Genomic DNA, 21,740 nt, shown 5'->3' on the forward strand with positions numbered 1-21,740 from the left:
GGCTGGTTTACCTCATCCCCATACTGTCCATCCTACTTTCTTGCTTCCTCCATGTCTCCTCGCATCTCTGCCTCTCTTCTTACCAGCAACCTCTGTGCCTGGAAATCTTGCCTTTTGGAAAATAAGCAGGTAAATAAGAAAGCAATCAAGTCAGAATAAAACAAAGACAAACAGAGGGAAAACATATGAGAAACACTTATACATACAGAGACATACACACATGCATATACACAGACTCATAACAAATAATCAGAAAACATAGTATATAAGCAGAATATCAGTAAGGTAAAAATGCCCCCCCAAAAGCATTATGAGATAAAACATCTCAAAAAGTACCACTGAGTTCATTTTGTGTTAGCTATCTACTACTGGACATGTGATGTACCATCAGTTGTAGTTCATGTGACCTACCATTAGTTGTAATTTTTATACCCAGTAAGATTCTGTCATGAAAAAAATGAATTTTCCATTGTGAGGAGTTGTTGTCAATAGGAGATAGGTTCTGGGTTAGGATTGGGTGCTCATGTCTATTTCCCCTCTGTGAGAGGGATATTCTGATGGAATATCCTCAGACTCCTGGATTGATGGAGGGAAGTAAAGTCTGTCTCAGATGTAGTGTCACTGAATCTGGCTATGGAACCAGGTTGCTGTGGATATCGATCTGTATAAATAAAACACTGATTGGCCAGTAGCCAGACAGGAAGTGTAGGCGGGACTAGCAGAGAGGAGAGAGCAAAAGGAGAGGAAGGAAGAGGGGAGAAGACACCAGCTGCCATTCAAGGAGCATCATGTAGAGGCAACAGGTAAAGCCACAGAACACGTGGCAACATATAGATTAACAAAAGTGGGCTTAGTATAAGAGTAAGAGCTAGTCAATGGTAGGCCTGAGCTAATGGCCAAGCAGTTTAAATAATATAAGTCTGTGTTTTTTTTTTTTTTTTTTTTTTTTTTTTTTTTATAAGCAGGTTCTAGCACTGGTGGGATTTGGCAGGAGCTTTAGAGAAATTCTCCAGCTACACCAGGTTACCAATTTTGCTACTTACAGATGAGAAGCTTAGAAGCTCTTGTTAGTTTCTGTTGACATCAGACTAGGCCTGGCAAGTGATGGTAACTTTGTCTCCCAGAGTTTCATCTAGGGAAGATGGAGATTAGTTCATCTGGATATCACATCTCAACTTGACATAGGAAAAATATAACAAATACACATGGTTAATTCCTGAAAACACAAACAGTACTTACCTTAGAGCGATGCTAAAGTACCCAGTGTCAACCTCTCCTACCTGATAATCAAAGCAGTAGGAATCCTATTGTTGAGCGAGGTCACTGTTTTCTCTGTTGTGTTCTGAATATGTCTTTGTCCTGAACAGACTATGGTCAAGCTATTAAGAAGTCTTCGGGGCAATGTGTTGTGTCATGGACATGTGGAAATCACCAGGAGCTTCTGTGGGTACATCTGTGGGATTGGCTATGTTCATCCCTGTGATTCAGCACAGTACAAGAGTCCTATAGCCTCAAGAAAAGCAAGATCAACACAGGTATATCTGTAGAAAACGTGCTCTTTTCTGTGGCCCAAAGAATGTCAATGTGAGATTCTTCAAGTAGAGTGGTGTAGAATATTCAACAGTCTTGTTCCTGTGCATGCTTTTTGGTTGTATTTCCATTAAGGACACTGACTGTCCTTCAGATATAATCACATAAATCTGATAAATAGTATTCACTATTTCATTGGTGGGCATGGATTTATTAATCATAGAATTCTATACCATTATATCAGATTCAGTGCTTTGTTGAGATGAATATGAAAATTGGTTTTAAAAATGAGGAATTATCAATAACAAGGAAGAGACAGATCTATTATCTAGCTCAGCCTGATTCTTGATTTATCAAGGATCTTCCCAATTAGTTCCAAAGGAGCCATCAAGGTCAGAAACTTTCTCCACTTCCCATCAAAATAGCATGAGTTTGCAATTACACACACCTAACCCTGGTGTTCCTTAGATGTCTCAGATTAATGTTCCTGGTTTCCTTTCCCTCTTGACATGGCCAATATCTCCAGAAATGGAGAAATCCCCTAACATGTACCTATTTAACTACTGAATATTCTGTGCTTCTCGCCATATACTACCATCATACAATCTGTTCAAAGAAACAGATTGGACTCTATGAGTATATCATCATCCTTCAATTGTAGTATCAAAATTAGGTTCATTTTCATGGTTGAGAAGAGAGGCAGCCAAGCAGAAGAAAGCCTGTACAACCACATCACCCATGGAAAAAAACCAAGATGGGTGACTACTTTTTCATATTCTGTAATGCTGTACATGGAGTATGCACAGAAAAAACTGTCCTTTACGGTGGCTTTCTTTGGCCTAGTAGTAATTCATCCTCCCACGTGACCTAAAACAGATCCCTCAGTCTCATCCAATCATAATGTTAAATCACAACATTTGAACATTTTCTTATCAGTTATTTCACAGGATATCCTCCCTTGTAAGTGTTTTCTTCTCCTAACTAAATTCTGTATTTCATGTTTCCAAGTTCTCTTGAAGAGCAGGCACTACAGCCTCGGCCTTAGGTTAGACACTCTAAAGAATTGCCAGATATTTCTTCTTGGCTGTGAAAAATACCTGATATATAAAAGATGAGAAATGGTGTATTTAGTTTGGCTCATGTTTTTAGCATTTGAGGTTATAATATGAGGAAAGGAATGTTGTGGCTACTCAGTAAACAAAGTAATATGAAAGGAATGAATACAGAAACAGAGGTGAATTTTGACAATATACTCACAAGTATCTACCTGCATTGAAACGATCCATTTCCCTCATACACACACAAAAGTGTTTCCAAGCCCCCACAAAAAATTATGGAAAATTGTGGAGCAATTTATTCAACAGATGATCCCAAGAAGACATTTCAGCCTCAAACCAGGCATCTTACAAAAGAGGGACTCCAGTTCTGATTACAATTCTGTATATGAAAACAACTTTTATGAATCTCCATAGGGGTTTTTATTTTGCTACATGACTCTCAACTAATGCTAAATTTGAGATAACTTAAATGTTAAAAAAACTGGGAATTTCTTTCAAAGCTGTGAAAGAAGAAAAAGAAAGTGACTTAGGATCCGAGGAGCCTAAATGAGCAGCTGCACCTGAACTACACAATGATTTCACAGCCTCGTTGCAGCTGAGAAAAAATATTAGCAGGTGGCAGCAATAAGATTGGCATCTGGGGACTCTGGTGAATGCTTCAGTAGTTTAGGTCATCATTCATATCACAATGGGAAGGATATTCCATTAGTGTTGACAGTAATAAGTAGTGACATCCATCCATTGAATGGAAACATGCAACCAATATAAATGATTAGTCATGATAGAAATGACTTCTCTGAAATTCCAGGTAGGACTGATTATAAAGGGCCAAATGAATTCCCATAGTTGTGCTTCCTCACCTAGGATCCAGAACAGCAAGAATAGCAGAAGCTGAGAGAGAAACTTCATGTCTGGGCTGTGATCTAACAATAACTAACTCTTGGAAAGGATGTAACCTGACAATTAAAAAGTTATGAGTGCATGCAGTGGACACATGCAAATTACCAGATGCTTGGCATTGTTTGGGCACAGCTGTAGGCCATGTTCATTTTAAGAACTAAGATGAGTTGTTTTCAAATATCCTAAGCCAGACCAGAATATTGCAGATTTTGTTGCAGGCTACTTTTGCCAAAGGAGGATTTTTATTTTTTTACAAAATATATTTTGATACAGTTTTCAAATTTTCAATGGGTATAAGATCAGGCAGGAAGTCCTTTTCTGCATTGTACCAGGTTTCTGAAGAACACCATTGATCAAACAAGCCACAGCAAATTTTAGAATGTGCCTTTCCCTCTCCTTACACTCAAATGTTTCTTTACTTAAAACACTTCTATAAAAAATTGTTCCATTTGAAATAATTACTAGAAGACACTCATCAGAAATAAAAATAGACATAAAATCATTTTATGATGACCTATAAACACTGTTAGTTTTCATATTTACTAAATATTTTAGTGTCTATATACAAAAATAACCACTGATTCTTTCAAAAAAGTATTTTATTACATGAGGCTGGAGACATGGCCAAGCAGTTAAGAGTACTTTCTAATCTTGCATGGGACCCAGGTAAGATTTCCAGCACCCACATTTTGTCAGGTAGATCTATTACCTTCTATTGGCCTCCATAGCCACCAGGCACATTTGTGGTGTACAGAAATCCATGCAGGAAAACATCCATACACATAAGAAAAATATGAACCTTTTAAAAACATTTTATTATATGTGTTGTGTGTGTGTGTGTGTGTGTGTGTGTGTGTGTGTGTGTGTGTGTGTGTGTGTGTGTGCTTGTGTGTGTGTGTGTGTGATCCCATATGCTTCTCAAACCTGGAATCAAGTGTTTCTATGAACTGGATCATTTCAATCTCCCTTAAGTGTTTTTAAGTGTATGCCTCTTGTAGTTCCATCATGGCAAAATCTACAGGTTTAATTTTTACCCACTCACTCAATAGGCATGACATGTCAGGTTTGGAGTTTTTATTTTCATTCCACCCATCTTATCATCCCTTAATTCTGAAATTTAGTAATATTTCCCTTACTTTTTCATTATGTAGGGTGAGTAGTGATGCTGGTGACTTCAACAAAAATCTCCACTTCCAGGCTTGAGAGATGATCATCAGTTAGAGTGCTGGCCATTCTTCCAGAGGTAATGAGTTCAGCTACCAGCATCCACATGACAGCTCACAACCATCTTTAACTCCAGTGCAAGGGCATCCAACACCCTTTTCTGGCCTCCCAGGGCACTGAATGAATTTAGTACAAAAACATATGTGTAATCAAAACAACAATTGTCATAAAATAAAATAATAAAAATATCTGATTCTCCCTCCAACTCTAGAATACTGATTAATGAAATATAAATCTGTTATAAATCTAGGACTCACATGATCAATTGTCTCCAACTAAAATGAGGACTAAGATCTTCTCATTGTGTTTTGCCTCAGTTTTCCTTTATATTGTATCATATTCTTATAGGTTCAAGTGTAGTTCATCATGACTTTGACTTAGTGGAGTACAGAGAAGTAGGGAGTTCATATGCAGTGGACAGTTCAGCAAACCCTCATTTCTTGGCTGGGGAGGCTTCTACTCAGTGTATGATCTTACTGCACACCATCAACTGCATTCATCATTATATGTTTACCTGTAAGAGGATGCATCATGCTGGTCAGTTTCAAGCCTCTCTTTCTAAACCTCTATGAAAATTTTCATTAGCTGTCAAGCTAACACTCATGTAGATGGAAAAAATACAGCCTGGATACCTATTAAAATGAACTTGTTAGTCAGGGTTTTCTAGAGTATCAAAATAGGTGGAGTGAATATATATGAATAGATTTCAGACTGTTGACATGGCTCAGTAAATCCAGGGCTTAGTGCACAAACACCTGATAACCCATTTTGGTCCAGGTCACAGTGAGAGAAAAATGAGTCTCTCCAAATTTGTCCATGTGTGCACTGTAAAACATGAACCCACTGTAGTGGGTAGCCGTTCCAGCTTTGACCTGGAAGTACCACCCCCAATGAGGCTTCCTTAACTATCACACCTACAAGTAAGAGCTGAGAGGAGCCCTAAAGACTCAAGATCCCAATGAGCCAGCTATCTTGGTTCCTGGATCCTGGACGCAGGAGGTAGACTGAGCAGAGTTCTCCAGGGAACACTGCTGGACTGCGCTTCACCTTTGCCAGATACTGTAACCTATCCCTTCACTTGTAAGTTACCCCACAAAATAAACCTCCCTTTTAACTACGTGGAGTTGCCTTAATATTTAAACCAATAACCCACCATTCACACTCATCAAAGACATAGAAGAAGAAGAAGAAGAAGAAGAAGAGGAGGAGGAGGAGGAGGAGGAGGAGGAGGAGGAGGGAGGGGCGAAGTGGGGGGAGGAGGAGGGAGAGGAGGAAGAGGAGGGAGGGGAAAAGTGGGGGGAAGAGGAGGGGGAGGAGGAAGAGAAGGGAGGGGGAGAGTGGGGGAGGAGGAGGGGAGGAGGAAGAGGAGGGAGGGAGAAAGAGGGGAGAGGAGGAGAAAAAAGTACTAGTAGTAGCAGCAGTAGTAATGAAAGAGGAAAAATATTTACAAATTAATAGATTTATTATATTGGGTGAGAATATGAGCTCACATTGTTCAAGAGTGGGAGTCTTCACAGTGGAGAACCAGAGAACACAGTAGCTGCTCTGTCCTTGAAGCTCTATGACTTCATATTCCCCAACTGACAATGAAGGTTTTAAGGTTTCCTAGAGAACAAGTGGACTTTAACCCACTTTGGAGATTCAAAGATTCAGGATTCTGATGTCAGTAATGTATGGCTACAGTATCCGCAATGGTGAGGATAGCAACAGGGTGTATGTACTCAGTATTAAGACAAAAACAAGGTATAATGGATCTCCTTAGCCAGATTCAGTGGCAAGCAGAATAGCAAGCAAAATATTTGTTTCATAGACTTCATTATTTCTGGAGCTCCATGAGAAGGTGCCTCTAAGATGTTCGGTGAGTTTTTCTACTTCAGCTAACCTAATAAAGATAATCCTTAATAATCATGCCTAGATATCCATCTTACCTGTAAATATCTCATAGGAGTACAGATGCTTGTCTAATTGCTTACAGCAGGTCCTGTCAAGTTGATAATTATTAGTAACCATCAGTTCAGATAAAATTCTGCATGGAGGTCCAACCAGAAGAATGTAGTGGTTTGGTGACAGCAGAATCAGGGATCCATTGCTAAGCCTATTATGACCTGGCCATACTATCTGGCATCTGGTGTGCTTGACTATTTCAGAGGATGTGAGTATGTGTCAGATTTCACTCTCTCCCTTAGCAGCCAGGAAAATTATCAAAAAATCACTGTCAGCAGTATACAGAGTCACTCCCATGGTGCCCCGCCCCTTGGAGGAAAAAGCTCTTACCCAGGTGATGGATCAGTGAGTCAACAGTTTCTTCTTCTGCTCAACCATGGTTCTCATTCTTGTGTCAAATTCCTGGTGCTGAATAACTTTGTGACTGGCTAATACTAAGAAACCAAGCCCATCTACACTATTTATTAAGCAACATAGTAGAAAGACACACTAATCTCAAGGCCTACTGGTTATTATACAGTAGGTATGTTAGAGTTTCTTAAGAAGTTGTTGGGTTTCTTCTAATAAGGCAGCTATACTAGCCTTTGTACAATCAACACATATTTTCTAAGGAAGGCATAACCCAGAAAAAATTATTTATTACTTAATCCAATCTAGGGGCCATTGGTAAAGGGAAGTTGAATGTTTCTGGACTTCCCATCATATTTGCCCATCTTATTAATGGAGGTATGGGAGGAATTCAGATTCCAGATGCTCTGCAAAATAATGATTTGCTTGTTTTAGGTTGAGGGGAACTGTCAACTCCATTTATTATCCACCGAAATTGTCCTGAATAAACCTTCCCCTAAAATGTGAGAAGGCAGAAATGTCTTCCCCGTGTCAAAGATCAAAGAGAAGTACAGATACAGCTGGTAGATATCAGCAGAAAGAGAGGGAAATTAATAGGCAGAGAAGCAAGCATTCCTATTAATCCACCAAAAGGTGTTGTGTGGTACTCCTGATGGAGGAGGGTATCCTGTATCTAGAAGAGGCTGCTTTTATGCCTAGTTTTGTTCACACCCACCACTCAAGTACAGATCCCTGGAAAATCAGCAGGTTCATGCATAGGCTCCCACACTATTTGGCCTTTCACAGTGATGTTTCTAAAAGACCCCAAGGATCCTGAGGCTCCAGGACAGGAGTATTGAAGTCTGAATAGATTCTACTTCTCCTTCTGATAATAAAGAATGGATGGCCAAGGCAAAGACATAGATTTGAGATGCATGGTGTTCAAATGTTTGTGTTGTAAAGATACATAACAATTTCTGCATCTTAGATTGCTTGTAGACTGAGATCCACATGCTGACAGTGAGACTACTGCCTGAATCAGGATGATGTCTCCAGTTCTTGTTCAAGAGTGAAAGGTGAAAATATCATTTGATACATAGCATAGCCATGTATTGAGTAGTCATATTTTCCATTACAGTGTTCAAGTCTGTCATCACTAGTCAACCCTTCATGCTGGGGAATTGTATGACATATTAGGAAAAGGGAGAAAAGTGGCCAAATATGGAGGATCCCAAACTGAGAAAAAGATACAGCTCACACAGTCTGTATGTATGAAAGTACTTCCTTCTTCAGATGGAGTCAGAAATCCAAGTGACACATGTAGTTGGTATCAAGGTGTTATATGTGGACCAATGTGTATTCCTTATTTTGTACTTCAGTAAATACGGTTAAGGCTGATGTCTTTTTTTATTCATAAAAATTATCCAGATTTTAATAAAAATTATCCTTTAATTTAATGAAATGACTGCAGCAAACAAACACATCTTTCTCAATGAGGATAACATATTTTTTAACCAATAAGAATGATTGACTAGATGGATAGACAAACAGATATATTATAGATAGATAATATCTATCTGTGATTGTTTGAAAGTAAATAGCCCCTAAAGGGAGTGACACTATTAAGAGATATAGCCTTGTTGAAGTGGGTGTGGCTTTGTTGGAGAAAGAGTGTCACTGTAGAGGCAGAGTTTGAGGTTTCTTTTGCTCAAGCTTCCCTCAATGTGACACTGAGACCAATTCTTACTGCCTATGAGATAAGATGTAGTGTAGCTAGAGTTTTCCTGCCTTGCCCACAGTCAAGACAAATCTATGTTACCCACCAGTCCCACACCTGCTCAGACCCAACCAAGTAGACACAGAGACTTATATTGCATACAAACTGTATGGCCATGGCAGGCTTCTTGCTAACTGTTCTTATAGCTTAAATTAATCCATTTCCATAAATTTATACCTTGCCACATGGCTGGTGGCTTACCGGTGTCTTCACATGCTGCTGGTCATGGTGGCGGCTCGCAGTGTCTCTCTGCCTCAGCCTTCAGCTTCCCAGAATTCTCCTCTCTCCCTGTCCCACCTACTTCCTGCCTGGGCACTGGCCAATCAGTGTTTTATTTATTGACCAATCAGAGCAATTTGACATACAGACCATCCCACAGAAATGTAGGACACTTGGCTACTTCTTCAGAACCATGACTGTCTACATGCCACCATGTTTCACAATGATGATTATGGGCTGAACATCTAAAAATGCAAGTCACCCCAATTAAATGTCTTTCCTTTGTAAGAGTTTCTGTGGTCATGGTGTCTCTTCACAGCAATAGAAACCCTAACTAAGACATTAACTGTCTGTTCATTCAACTATCCATCTGTAAAGCAAAACAGACCATTAATCTATGGAAAAGACACAAAGATTTTCTATTCTGTTTTGCTTTATGTTGTTATCTTATTGAATTTTAAATCACTTAAGTATCCTGCTATGACTCCTTAAATTCATTAAGGAGATTAACAAGACTTTTGATGAAAGATTAAATATTTAGAAATTTCTCATATGTCAGAGGGAGAAAAAAAAAGTTCAGTTAAATTTATCATATCAGTGGTTTAGAAGAAGCTTTATTTTATAAAACATTGTGCTAGAGAACTTAATTTACTGTGATATATGACAAAATGATAAGGGGATTGTTTGAGGGAATCATTCTCTGTATGTACCTGATGAAAAATAGTCACTTTTCAGTAACACAAATCATGGAGTAAACAATATGGAAATGGGTAGAATGAAAAACTGAGTGAAGTGTGTTTAAGACAGTAGAACAATGTCATATTTCCCTTTCTGAAGGCAAAATTTGATACTATATAGAAATGCTTGAGAAGGTCCACATTGAAAGGTCTAGGGGAATTATTCATTAAAACAAAATCCTTAGAACAATAAGAAAAAATTACAGATGGCAAAATAATCTCACAATGCAAAATGTCTCCTATGGTGATATTTTATTTGTGCTGAAATGTGATTTTATTTGTATGTTAATAAATAAAGTTGCCTGGGAGTCAGAGCTAATAGCAAGCCATAGCAGAAGCTAGGCAGTGGTGGAGCACACCTTTAATCTGATCACATGGCAGGCAGAGTCTGTGTGTTCAAGCATATAGCCAGCTTGGAGACACATGCCTTTAATCTCAATACCAACCATAGAGACCTGGAGGTCTGTATAGACAGACAGTGATGAGGAGTCATGTGGTTGAGTTTACAACCAATGAGAAGGCAGAACAGAAAGTCAATAAAAAGACAGACACAGAGGAAGTAGGTCTCTTTCTCAGGGGAAGGATGGCAGTGGCAGCAGGTGATAAGAAGACAGTTTTAGTATCAGCTCTTAGCTATAGGTCTGACCTCTTGGGCTTTTAACTCTGCATTTGGCTCTGTGTTTATTTAATAAGACCATTACATATACAGTCTCCCATTCAGCTTTAGCAAATATTTCATGTAAGAACATATATTATACATTATATGTCTAATTTAGATAGTTTAATGTTAGTTATAGACTAACTGTTCTGTCCATAAAATCAATTTTTAAAAAGTGAATAAGTAAATAATCAATCAATCAGTAGTGATTTTATAGATCCTCTGACCAAGCTTTTGGAGGACTAGATTTTGTACTGGGTGTCTCCACTAATCACTGACACTTGTCAAATGTATTTTAGCATTTCTATGTGTCCAGCTTGGTTGACAAACATTTCTCTCTCCCTGACAACATCATATATTATAATATGACCCTTCTTATTTGAGAGAGATATATTGGCATTTTTAAAACATTGATTGTTTTCCTTGGATGTTAAATAGTCTAGGCTTTGTCTATTAACCTATTATTATAATGATCAATAACTTAGCTGACACAATAGCATGGGATGGTGTTGGTGATACATTGATATCAAGAGTCTTGTTAAGGCATTGAATTTACTTTTTTAGTGTTTTTTTAAACAAACATTAAAAACATAGAGATCTCATTCAAAGTAAAGGAAATTATAGATTTTTCATAAAATTTGTATATTACTTTTCATTTATCTCAATCTCAGCTTCCAGTGATGACAATGTGATGACACAGACTCCAGTTTCCCTGAATGTCATCCTCTGAGAGCCAGCCTCCATCTCCTGCAGGGCTAGTCAAAGCCACTTAAACAGTAATAGTGATACCTATCTGAGATGGCACTTGCAGATCCCAGGACAATCTCCGCAGCTACTCACAAAAGAGATTTCCAAGTATTCCTCAGGTGGTCCCAGATTCATTCAGTGGCAACTGATAAGAACTTATTTTACATCAAATATCAGTAGAGTGGGATATGAGTCTATTGGAGTTTTTTTCCAAAGCTACACTTGATCCTTCCCCAGTGACATGGACACTAACATAAATATTTTTGCTTGAAAGGGCCCAGCTGACAAATGTGGACTTTGTTGAATGAGGAGCACAACACATGCTGCATCTGTGTGATATGCTGGAGAATTCAGGATAAGAATTTGCTGCTGAGAGCTCAGCCAAGTGAGTTGCCACAGGCCTAGCATTAAATCTACAACAGGATAATGACATGTGAAGGAGTCTTCCACCAAACAGGACCAGCTCAGATAAATGTGAATCAAAATTAGTCCCAATTCAATATGTCTCCTTTGCTCAAAGTTATTCAGCATCACAGACAAGTAACTTAAAATCATGCTTTAAATTCCTCCCTTTACTGTTACATATTAGTCTTTTTTTGTCTCCTTATGTTTTTAAATCCTATTTTGGCAAGTACATAAGTATATATCTAGCTCCCTTTTGTTTCAATTTTTACAAAATATATTCTTACCCAAACTTTCCTACTATATGTCTTTTTCATTCACTCAATGGCTTTAATCCCAAGCTGCAGAATGAAAATTCTGAGTAGTCTCTGGATACACATATTATATATCTATAATTAGTGAAGCTAAGATTGTCACTTGGAGGCCGGGCGGTGGTGGCGCACGCCTTTAATCCCAGCACTCGGGAGGCAGAGGCAGGCGGATCTCTGTGAGTTCGAGGCCAGCCTGGGCTACCAAGTGAGCTCCAGGAAAGGCGCAAAACTACGCAGAGAAACCCTGTTTCGAAAAACCAAAAAAAAAAAAAAGATTGTCACTTGGAAATTTAATATTTTAATTCATTTTTCATTCACGTGGCCTGATTTGTTTGAATTGTACCAGACATAAATTTCTTCCAGTTCTCTTCTCTCCATTAAAGCTACTATAGAAGCACAATAACATTTGAAATGTCACAACTATTTAAACCTATTAGACTGCAGTGTTCCATTGCTTTAGTTTATAAATGCAAACTCTGTCCTAATGTTGCTTAAATGACAGGGAATTTCTCCCAACACAGGTATATTAATTTTTTATGTATCTACTGGCCAAATCATCAGAGAGAAAAATAAAAAGATTTATTGATTCCTGGACACAGATTACTTTATTGTACTTGAACTTCAAAACAATTCAGACTAACAAACTCTAATAGTCACCTTATTCAAAATAAGACTACATAGAATCTGTCCAAGTTTGGTGGTCTTTAAGTGGAGGGATAATATATCGCACTATTCAGAACCTGATACACAGTAAGTTCCAGGAATTTGCTAAAAGGTTGTTAGCTGCATTTTTCATTGTCTGGTATATATGCCTATAGCACATTCAGGAAAAGTTCTCAGGAGACCAAGTACATTGTGTGAGTGGCGTATCCCAAATTGGAGTCCATAGTTGGGAAGCTGATCCTTATGCTAGCATGTTAAAATTCAATGCATCCACGAAATAGATATATCCTCAAGAGACTGAAATCGGTGTGTGTGTGTGTGTGTGTGTGTGTGTGTGTGTGTGTGTGTGTGCACCATGAGGGAGAGCTGCTGGCCTAGAGAGCAGGTTTCTGGTTCGAGAAGTGCAATTCTGTCTGGTATATAAAAGCAGTGGGTGGAACAGCTCTCTTCTCTGTAGGAACCAACCTCGGAGCTACCTGATACAAGGTTCCTTATATCAACTGTGTCACTTTTGGATTGGTTTGTTGGAGGTTGGCTTTAAATTTTTAAGGTATTTCAAAACTATATTAGCAATTCAATGTCCCTGACAGTGCTTATGGTTAGTACATTAACACTTTTAGCCATCTCAAGCTTCATTGCAAATTCCTGTTGTGTATTGACATTTAATAACATTCCAACTTTGTATCAATCAATAGTATTAAAGTCCATCAATAGACATTTATCCTGACACAATTTCCACTCCAAGGGTTTTATTTTTTTATGTTTTGTAATTGACCCCTTTATTGAACATATTAGCAGTATGTAGACATGTGTGTGTGTGTGTGTGTGTGTGTGTGTGTGTGTGTTTGCCATTTTTGTCCATTTCTCTAGGAAAGGAGAACTTAGGGAGACATTGTTAGGGCTCAGTTGTGTCAATCAGGGTCTTTTTATTGATGAGCAATCACTTGCTCAAATGTTTACATAGTAAATAGTCTAAATTTCCTTTATTGTCTTTAGGCAACTTTGGCTCATTTGTATTCTCTAGGTAGAAGACAATATGGAGTATTATAATAATATCCTGCCAGTGCTCTTGCAATGGTATGAGAAATGTGGAGAAATCAGATATGCTATGCCAGATGCTGCCTTCAGCAAAAAGAGAGAAATTTAAATATAGAGAAAGGGAATGGAAACTCCTTTTTGCTGTTCATGAAGTATATATGACAACATTTTATAACAATAAGAGGAAAAGTATATGCAGGTTAGATATAGATCTTGAGGGCAGTGTTAAAAATAAATGCAGCAACTAGGTGAAAATATCCTCTATTCCAGATTATTGATGTGATAAAGCAGTCAGCTTCTGTTCTACATGACCTTTGGTTTAGGAATTGTTTCCCATCAGTCTGAAGATGTAGAGTATCTAAAGAGAGGACACTTCAAGTTCATTTCTCATTCAAGGAAACCTACTCCCTTAAGGAACAACATCCACTGTTATTATGTACATAAATAATCTTCAAAGTTACTTAAATCTCATCCTGTGCAGTTCTAATTTGGGAAGTGTGAGTTGACAGACCTACAGGACAGTCAACAGAATGTGTAGTCCTGTTATGCTCCTGAACTCACTGTCACTAAGCTTTCTGTGATGATATACATATACAAGCCAGGTATACAAGTCTTGTGAATTACAACAGTCTATCACCTTAATAGTCCCTAAATAAACACACTTGAAATGTAGAGAATTTGTGAGATAGCTCACTTTCATGACTCCATCTTAACTTTTGACCGTGGTCAAAATAAAAGATACATCATAGGAACTCCTCTGTTTCCCACCTTGAGATAGTGTCTATTCTCATACTTGGTGAAACTTTTACTGTCCAGTGTGCTGTGAACAAATGACTCTTGGTCAGTTTATTTTCCTGGCCACAGCATATTTGTACACAACAAGCAAAGGAGAATTTTTCAGAATAAGGACTATGGTGCTTTCTGTATGAATGGAATACAAGAAAATCAAAACAATTGTTTTCACCAGAAGTAATTGTTGATGCACTCATTGTGGATTTTCTATGTATTTCAGAAGACTAGATAAGTAAAACCTTTCATGAGTTAGGCTGGAGCTGTGTTGCTGGATCCTAACAGCTCCCTTGGGGGAGGGGAGTGAGAACTTGTGGCATCAACAACACAGATACCAGGAGTCAGTTGAAGGCAAATGCAAGATTCATTTATTTAATAATTGGGAAGGCCTTATATATCCTCTTCTCAGCACCCAGACTCTGTTGCAATCTGATGGCATTGTATAGTCATCTCTCACTGGCTGGACACAATCAGTGTCAGACAGCAGTCAGGAACTCTGACAGTGCCTGTTGCTAGGGCCTCAGGCAGACACCAGGTTGGCCCAATTTCCTGTTTTACTACATACTGCCCTTTTATTTTATTATGTGTGCACTCAGTTTGAGTCACAGTTCTTTGCTCTGAACCTTGTTGACCCTGACTCAGGGTAGTTCAGCAACTGGACTGTGCCTGTATTACGTTGCAAAACAAGCTTTTACCCATCATTGATTATTGGCCCTTGAAGAGTGTCCATCCCTGGGGAGTCACCCTGTGTCTGGAGGGTCAGGAAGTAGACTTGAATTTCAGAAAGCCAGGCATGCATAACCTCCTATGGAGGGATATGAGCTGGATATCTGAGAGTCACCTTAGTGGCCTCCCTTTGTTGCTGGATGTGTTGTAGGAGACACATAAAAAGGAGAACAATTAAAAGAACCACCCCACCAATCAAAACATAACTGAGAATCCAGGAGGGATCAAACAGCCTTTTTATATTATTCCAAACCTTTTCAAAAAATAAAGAGTCAAAGGCCATAACCTAAGCCCTTGACTGATTTAATTGGAAAAATTCATGTTAGCTATAATAAATAATATAGAAACTTAGCTGACCATGAGCCCCTAATATATTTTGCTCTCTCTCTGCCTGCTAAACCAATGTTCCTCATCTCAAAAGGTATCATACAAAATGTGGAAAAGTGAGGGGCCACAAGTCTTCAGCCTTTAGAGGGGCAATGAGAGTAAGAAAGAGGAATATATACACTACCCATCCTGGGTTATTTCCTCATTGGTAGAAGCAGGCTGATCTGTGTCCAGGCACATATCTCTTGCTGGGACTCATTTTGGTGTAGTGACACTCTGAGGAAAAACACAAGCATATCTTCTCCCACAGGTTAGCAGGGGAGCTGATGGCTGCCACTGGAGGGAGATAGGATCTCTCTCTATCTCTGCAGGGGCAGGGATGTGTTCCTTGGCAGAGATGCCCCTTGCTTGTAGGCCAGGATAACCCTCTTTTCTTCAAAACATAATGTCACATAAATGTTATTAGAGATTCTCATTTTATCATTACAATGTGGTAATGTCTGATGTTCAAATATTTCAAATAATGTTTTGAGAAAATGATATTTTACAAGATAAAGGCACTATAGAAAATAATCAACCTGATTATCCATTGCTTTACACCTAGTATCCACTCATGAATGAGTACATACAGTGTCTATCTTTCTGAGTCTAGGTTACCTCACTCAGGATGATACTTTCTAGTTCCACCCATTTGCCTACAAATTTCATGATGCCATTGTTTTTTAAAGTGGAATAATACTGCATCATGTACACCACATTTTCTTTTTCCATTCTTTGGTTGAGGGGCATCTAGGTTGTTTCTAGGTTCTGGCAATTACAAACAATGCTGCTATGAACATAGTTGAGCAAAAGTTCTCATGGTATATGCTCAAGAGTAGTATCCTTGGGTCTAGAGCCTTCATCCAGTAACTGATAGAAGCAGATGCAGAGATCCACAACCAAGCACCAGGCTGAGCTCTAGGAGCCCAGTCAAAGAGAGGGATGAGGGATTATTTGAGCAAGGAGAGTCAAGATCATGATGGAAAAATCTATAGAAATAACTGAACCAACCTCATAGGAACTCACTAACTTCAGACTGACAGTGGAGAAACCTGCATGGGATCAGACTAGATCCTCTGCATATGTATTGGAGACAGTTGTGTAGCTATGTGTGTTTGGGGGAATTGAGAACAGGATCTACCCCTGGTGCATGAGCTGTCTTTTTGTATCCCATTACTTATGATTGGACACCTTGCTCACCCTTGATGCAGCAGGGAGGGGCTTGATCCTGCCTTAACTGAATGTATCAGGCTTTACCATCCCCCCCATGGAAGGATTTACCCTTTTGGAGGAGGGGATGACAGGTGAGTTGGTGGGAGATGCAGGGCAGGGGGATGCAGAGGGAGCTGGAGGAGGCATGGGAGGGGGATCTGTAATTGGTATGTAAAATGAATAAAAAATTTAAATAAAAAAAGAAAGAGAAAATAATCAAAATCTCAGTGATAATTTTTCTTACAATTTGTCTCCATGGAGTATATTAGGTGTGTGAGATTCTTGAGTTTTTCAGAAGGGAGTACCATGAACTCCATCTTCAAACCAATACAAATTTGAAATTAGCCCCTCAGCACAGCTCTGACTCATCACCCCTACCTTTGGTACCTATTTTAATCAAGATACAGAAAATAAAAATTACTGGCAAAGACCACAGTGACAGGTTTAAAAAATGGATTGCATCCTTGATATTTTAATATAAACAAAACACTTTTTAACTGTGATCATTTTTTTTTGTAATTGCTCCACATACACTTCAAGTAAGCATCTAAGGTACCTACAAAGAGGAAATAACGCTAATAACCCTGAGAGAAGTAGATTGTTTATAGGGTGAAAAAGTAGACTTATAGTTCTCAAAACACTACACAGAAAACAGTAGCAGAATTATTTCTAGTATAATGCATCTCATTTTCCATAGGCCATTCTTTAAAATCATATTTAGTTCTTTGTTGTGTGTGACTATGCATATGTGCACATGCATTCCATGCATGGTGCAAGTGTACTCAGAGGACATATTGGGTAGTTGATCTTGTGAATTCTGGGGATCAAACTCAGGAGGTAAGGTTTGGAGGTAAGTGCCTTTGCCACTGGAGCCACTCAATGGCTCCATCTTAGGAAATTCTGAGTACTTTGAATTATATGGTGTGCACACAAATGAGGATGAGCAATTGGATATTTATCAGTAGTAGATTGTCTAAATTGTTATAAGAAAATTTATTATTTGTAGCTGAAGTTTTCCTGTGTCCCGGCCTGCCAGTAGTCAGGACAAATCTCTCCCACTGGCATCCCCCAAGTAAACACACAGAGGCTTATATTAATTAAACTGCTTGGCCATTAGCTCAGGCCTACCACTGACTAGCTCTTACATTTAAACTAACCCATAATTCTTATTTATGTTTAGCCATGTGGCTTGGTACCTTTTTCCAGTTCGGCCTTCACATCTTGCTTCTCATGGCAGCAGCTGGAAGCGTCTTCTGACTCAGCCTTCCTGTTCCCAGCACTCTTCCCTCTCTTTGTCCCACCAATACTTCCTGCTTGGCTACTGGCCAATCAGCACTTTATTTATTAACCAATCAGAGCAACACATTCACAGCATACAGAGTGATATCCACAGCAATCATTTATATTCTTAAGGAAAAATTTTACTCCCCATCTCACCTTTCCTTAAGAAAGCCTTTAGTGCCAGGCAGTGGTGCTGCACACCTTCAATCCCAACACTTGGGAAGCAGAGATAGGAGGATCTTTGTGAGTTCAAGGCCATCCTGGTCTACAGAGCTATATCAAGATATTACAAGGAGAAACTCTGTCTTGAGAAACCAAAATAAATAAATAAATAAGTAAATAAATGAATGAATGAATTAGTCTTAATTAGGCTATTTTTGTTTGTTTGTTTTTCTGTCTTTCTTGTTCTTATAGGATTTGATTACTTAATTATCATTCAAAAAGTTACTTCAACTAGGTTAAATCCCTAATGTTGATAAATAAAACCCTTGAGAAATAGTACTAGTGATGTTAAGTTTAAATTTAGAATAGCCTGAAAGAAGAGTAGTCTACCCATACTACTCCCAAATTCTGACTAGAACAAACACCTGCATGAAACTTCAGTCCATGGTATTATCTTGGCGTGCATGGGCCTTGTAGATTGTGTCTCAATACATAAATATACACCCTTTCTCCCTCGAATCCATGTGCCCTTTGCTATAGGTTGCAGGCATCATATCTGTTTTCTACAAACACAAGAGACTCTTTATGCCATTTCATTCTTTAGAGTGGGCTTTTCTCCCTTCATACTTTTTGTACATCTATATAAAGCATGGTATTTATATATTGCTCCCTAGGGAGGACCTCTTCTTGGAAGTCTAGGACAAAAGCTAGCCATTCTTTCTGTGTGGTGATATTTTATTTGTGCTCTCCAACAAAGCTTATCTTGGGATCAGAGGGAAAAAACAACCACTATATTAAACATAGATGTCAGGCAGTGGTCACACATACCTTTAATCCTAGCATTCAGGAGGCAGAGATCCATTCAGATCTCTGTGAGTTCAAGGGCACACTGGGAACAGAGCCAGGCATGGTGGCACATGACTTTAACCCCAGTGCTAGTCAACCATGAAGGTCTGGAGGTCTGTACAGACAAACAGGAAGTGATAGAGCTGAGTGGAAAGAGGAGGTGGTGTAGCTGGGCAGAGAGAGGAATTAAGATGGCAGGGCACAGGAAGGTATATAGTTGTGAGTATACAGGAAGTAGCTCTCTCTTGGGTTGAGGATTTCCTAGTGATAAGAACTTGTGCCTTGGCTTGTTCTATTCCTCTGATCTCTCAGTTTTTACCCAAATATCTGGCTCCAGGGTTTTTATTAATAATACCGTTTAGTAATTCATCTTACATTTCTGCCTTGACTACTCAGGATTTTTCAAATCAAGTTTTCAGAATGAGGTGCCCTGCCCAGGTCCTGGGGCTGCATGTACTCTGGATTCCTGGTAAGGAGAGGAAAAGATAAAGGAGGAGAATGTGAGGGGATGGGGATTTTTGGGGCCTTGCTGATGAGGATGCAGTTTCTGTCTATATGTGAGACTGCCAGATGTGTACTCAAAGAATGAGCCTGTAAGATTTAGAGTGTGAAGGGAGGAGAACCTGTAATTTTTGTGACAACTCTGACAAGTACCAACACAGGTGGTCCAGGTAATTTCTAGAGTCTTTATGCTCTTTCTACATAGGTGTTTTATTTTGAGCAGTATTAGAGAATGAATGAAAGCCATGAAAATAATATACAGGAAATAAATAAATGACAATTATTTTAAAGTATTATTATGTTACTTCCCTTCTATTTCTCTTATTTCAGGGGCCACTGGAGATATTGTGGTGACCCAGGATTCATAATCCAATCCAATTACTCCCGGACAGTCAGCTTCCATCTACTGTAGTTCTCTGCATCATAATTCTCTATTGTCCTCCTATCTGTCAGTGCAATGTAATAGCCTTTCCTTTCTTGAAATCATTAAGTGTAGTGTTTGCCACCCATGAAGAATTTGAGTTGCATCATGAGTCCATTCATACAAGAAAAAGCATACATATCAAAATCAGGGACAACACTGGAATCTGTAGTAAAGCCACTGATTAACTTAAGAAAAATGTTGTCCACTCAAAGACTCCTCTTCAATTAGCTTAAAACCCCAACGTTTATAAATAAACCCCTTGAGCATTAACACTACTGGGGCAGATGTTGTCTCTGTAATTCCCTGAAGGAAGAAGAGCAGGCTGCCCATTCTCCTCCCAAATGCTGACCAAGACACAAACCTGCACGGGCTTTACATCGCTGGTGTCATCTTGCCATGCTGGGGCCTTGTAAATTGGCTATATCTCTATTTATGCAGATCCAGCATTTCTCAGTGGAGTCCATCTGCCCTCTGCTACAGGCAGCATGGACTGTATCCCTTTTTCCACACACAGGAGATACTTTATGTCACTTCACTCCTAAGAGTAAGTGTTCTCTCTGCTTGCTACTTTTCACACAGCTGTACCAACCAGGAGATATTTGCATATTGCTCCGTAGGTAGGACCTCTCTTTGTAAGTCCAAGACAAAAGCTAGCCCCTCTTTCTGCCTTGACTACTCAGGACTCTTCATATCAAGTTCTCAAAATGAGAATCACTGCTCAGCTCCTGGGGCTATTTGTGCTCTGGATTCTTGGTAATAAGAGAAACAAGAAGAAGGAGAATATGAAGGGACTGATGATTTCTGGGGCCCTACTGATACAGATGCATGTTCTGTCCATGTGTGAGATTGCAAGTATTTTCTCCAGGAATGTGCTTATGAGGTTCAGAGGGTAAAGGGAGGAGAATCTATTCTCTTGTAGCAACTCTGACAACTACCAAAGGAGAGAGTCTAGATGATTTCCAGAGTCTCTGTACTATCTTTATGTAGGTATTTTATGTTGAACATTTTTAGACCATGAAGAAAAATCATGAACACAACAAATAAGAAATAAGTGCAAGAAGGAAAAATTACTTTATTATAATACTATGTTTGTGCATAACCATTTATTTCTTTTATTTCAGGAGCTAGTGGGGATATTGTGATGACCCAGGATGCACTCTCAACTCCTGTCACTCTTGGAGAATCATCTTCCATCTCCTGCAGGCCTAGTAAGAGTCTTCTACATAGTAATGGTATCACTTACTTACATTGGAATATGCAGAGGCCAGGCCAGTCTCCTCAGCTCCTGATACATCGGATGTCCAACCTTGCCTCAGGAGTCTCAGACAGGTTCAGTGGCAGTGGGTCAGGAACAGATTTCACACTGAAAATCAGTAGAGTGGAGGCTGAGGCTATGGGCATTTATTACTGTCAGCAAACTCTAGAACTTCCTCCCACAGTGATACAGCCCTGAATAAAAATCTCCCTGCCTGAGATGAGAAAGCAGCCTTGTAAGTTCCTTGTTTTGGGTGCAGCATGGTAAAATCAGCATGGTAAATTGAAAATATTCTTTTTTTTTATTATTTTACAACACCATTCAGTTCAACATAATAGCCACAGATTCCCCTGTTCTCCCCCTCTCGCCCCCCTCCCCCCAGCCCACCCCCCATTCCCACCTCCTCCAGATCAAGGTCTCCCCCGAGGACCAGGGTCGACCTGGTAGACTCAGTCCAGGCGGGTCCATTCCAAATATTCTTAAAAGACACTTATTTCCCTGACTTTCAGCTAGTGGAACAATCGACTCCTAGGAAAGGAGACTTCCATGAGAATTCATGCTGGGAAAAGGGGAGGCAGCAGTTTCTCTACAGGGAGGAGATGTCATACATTGTCTTACAGGATGAGAAAGGTGCACTTAGTTA

General features: G+C 39.2%; 1 gene segment (V, D, J or C); it reads left to right on the top strand.

Moving 5' to 3' along the window:
• The first annotated feature begins 19,337 nt into the window (after window positions 1-19,337).
• On the top strand, window positions 19,338-21,295 carry LOC119087710. The segment is given in 2 exon segments: window positions 19,338-19,386; window positions 20,964-21,295. Coding segments are annotated over 2 exon segments (381 nt in total).
• Window positions 21,296-21,740: the final 445 nt, after the last annotated feature.

This window comes from Peromyscus leucopus, chromosome 3 (assembly GCF_004664715.2).
Source record: "Peromyscus leucopus breed LL Stock chromosome 3, UCI_PerLeu_2.1, whole genome shotgun sequence".
Classification (NCBI taxonomy): domain Eukaryota; kingdom Metazoa; phylum Chordata; class Mammalia; order Rodentia; family Cricetidae; genus Peromyscus; species Peromyscus leucopus.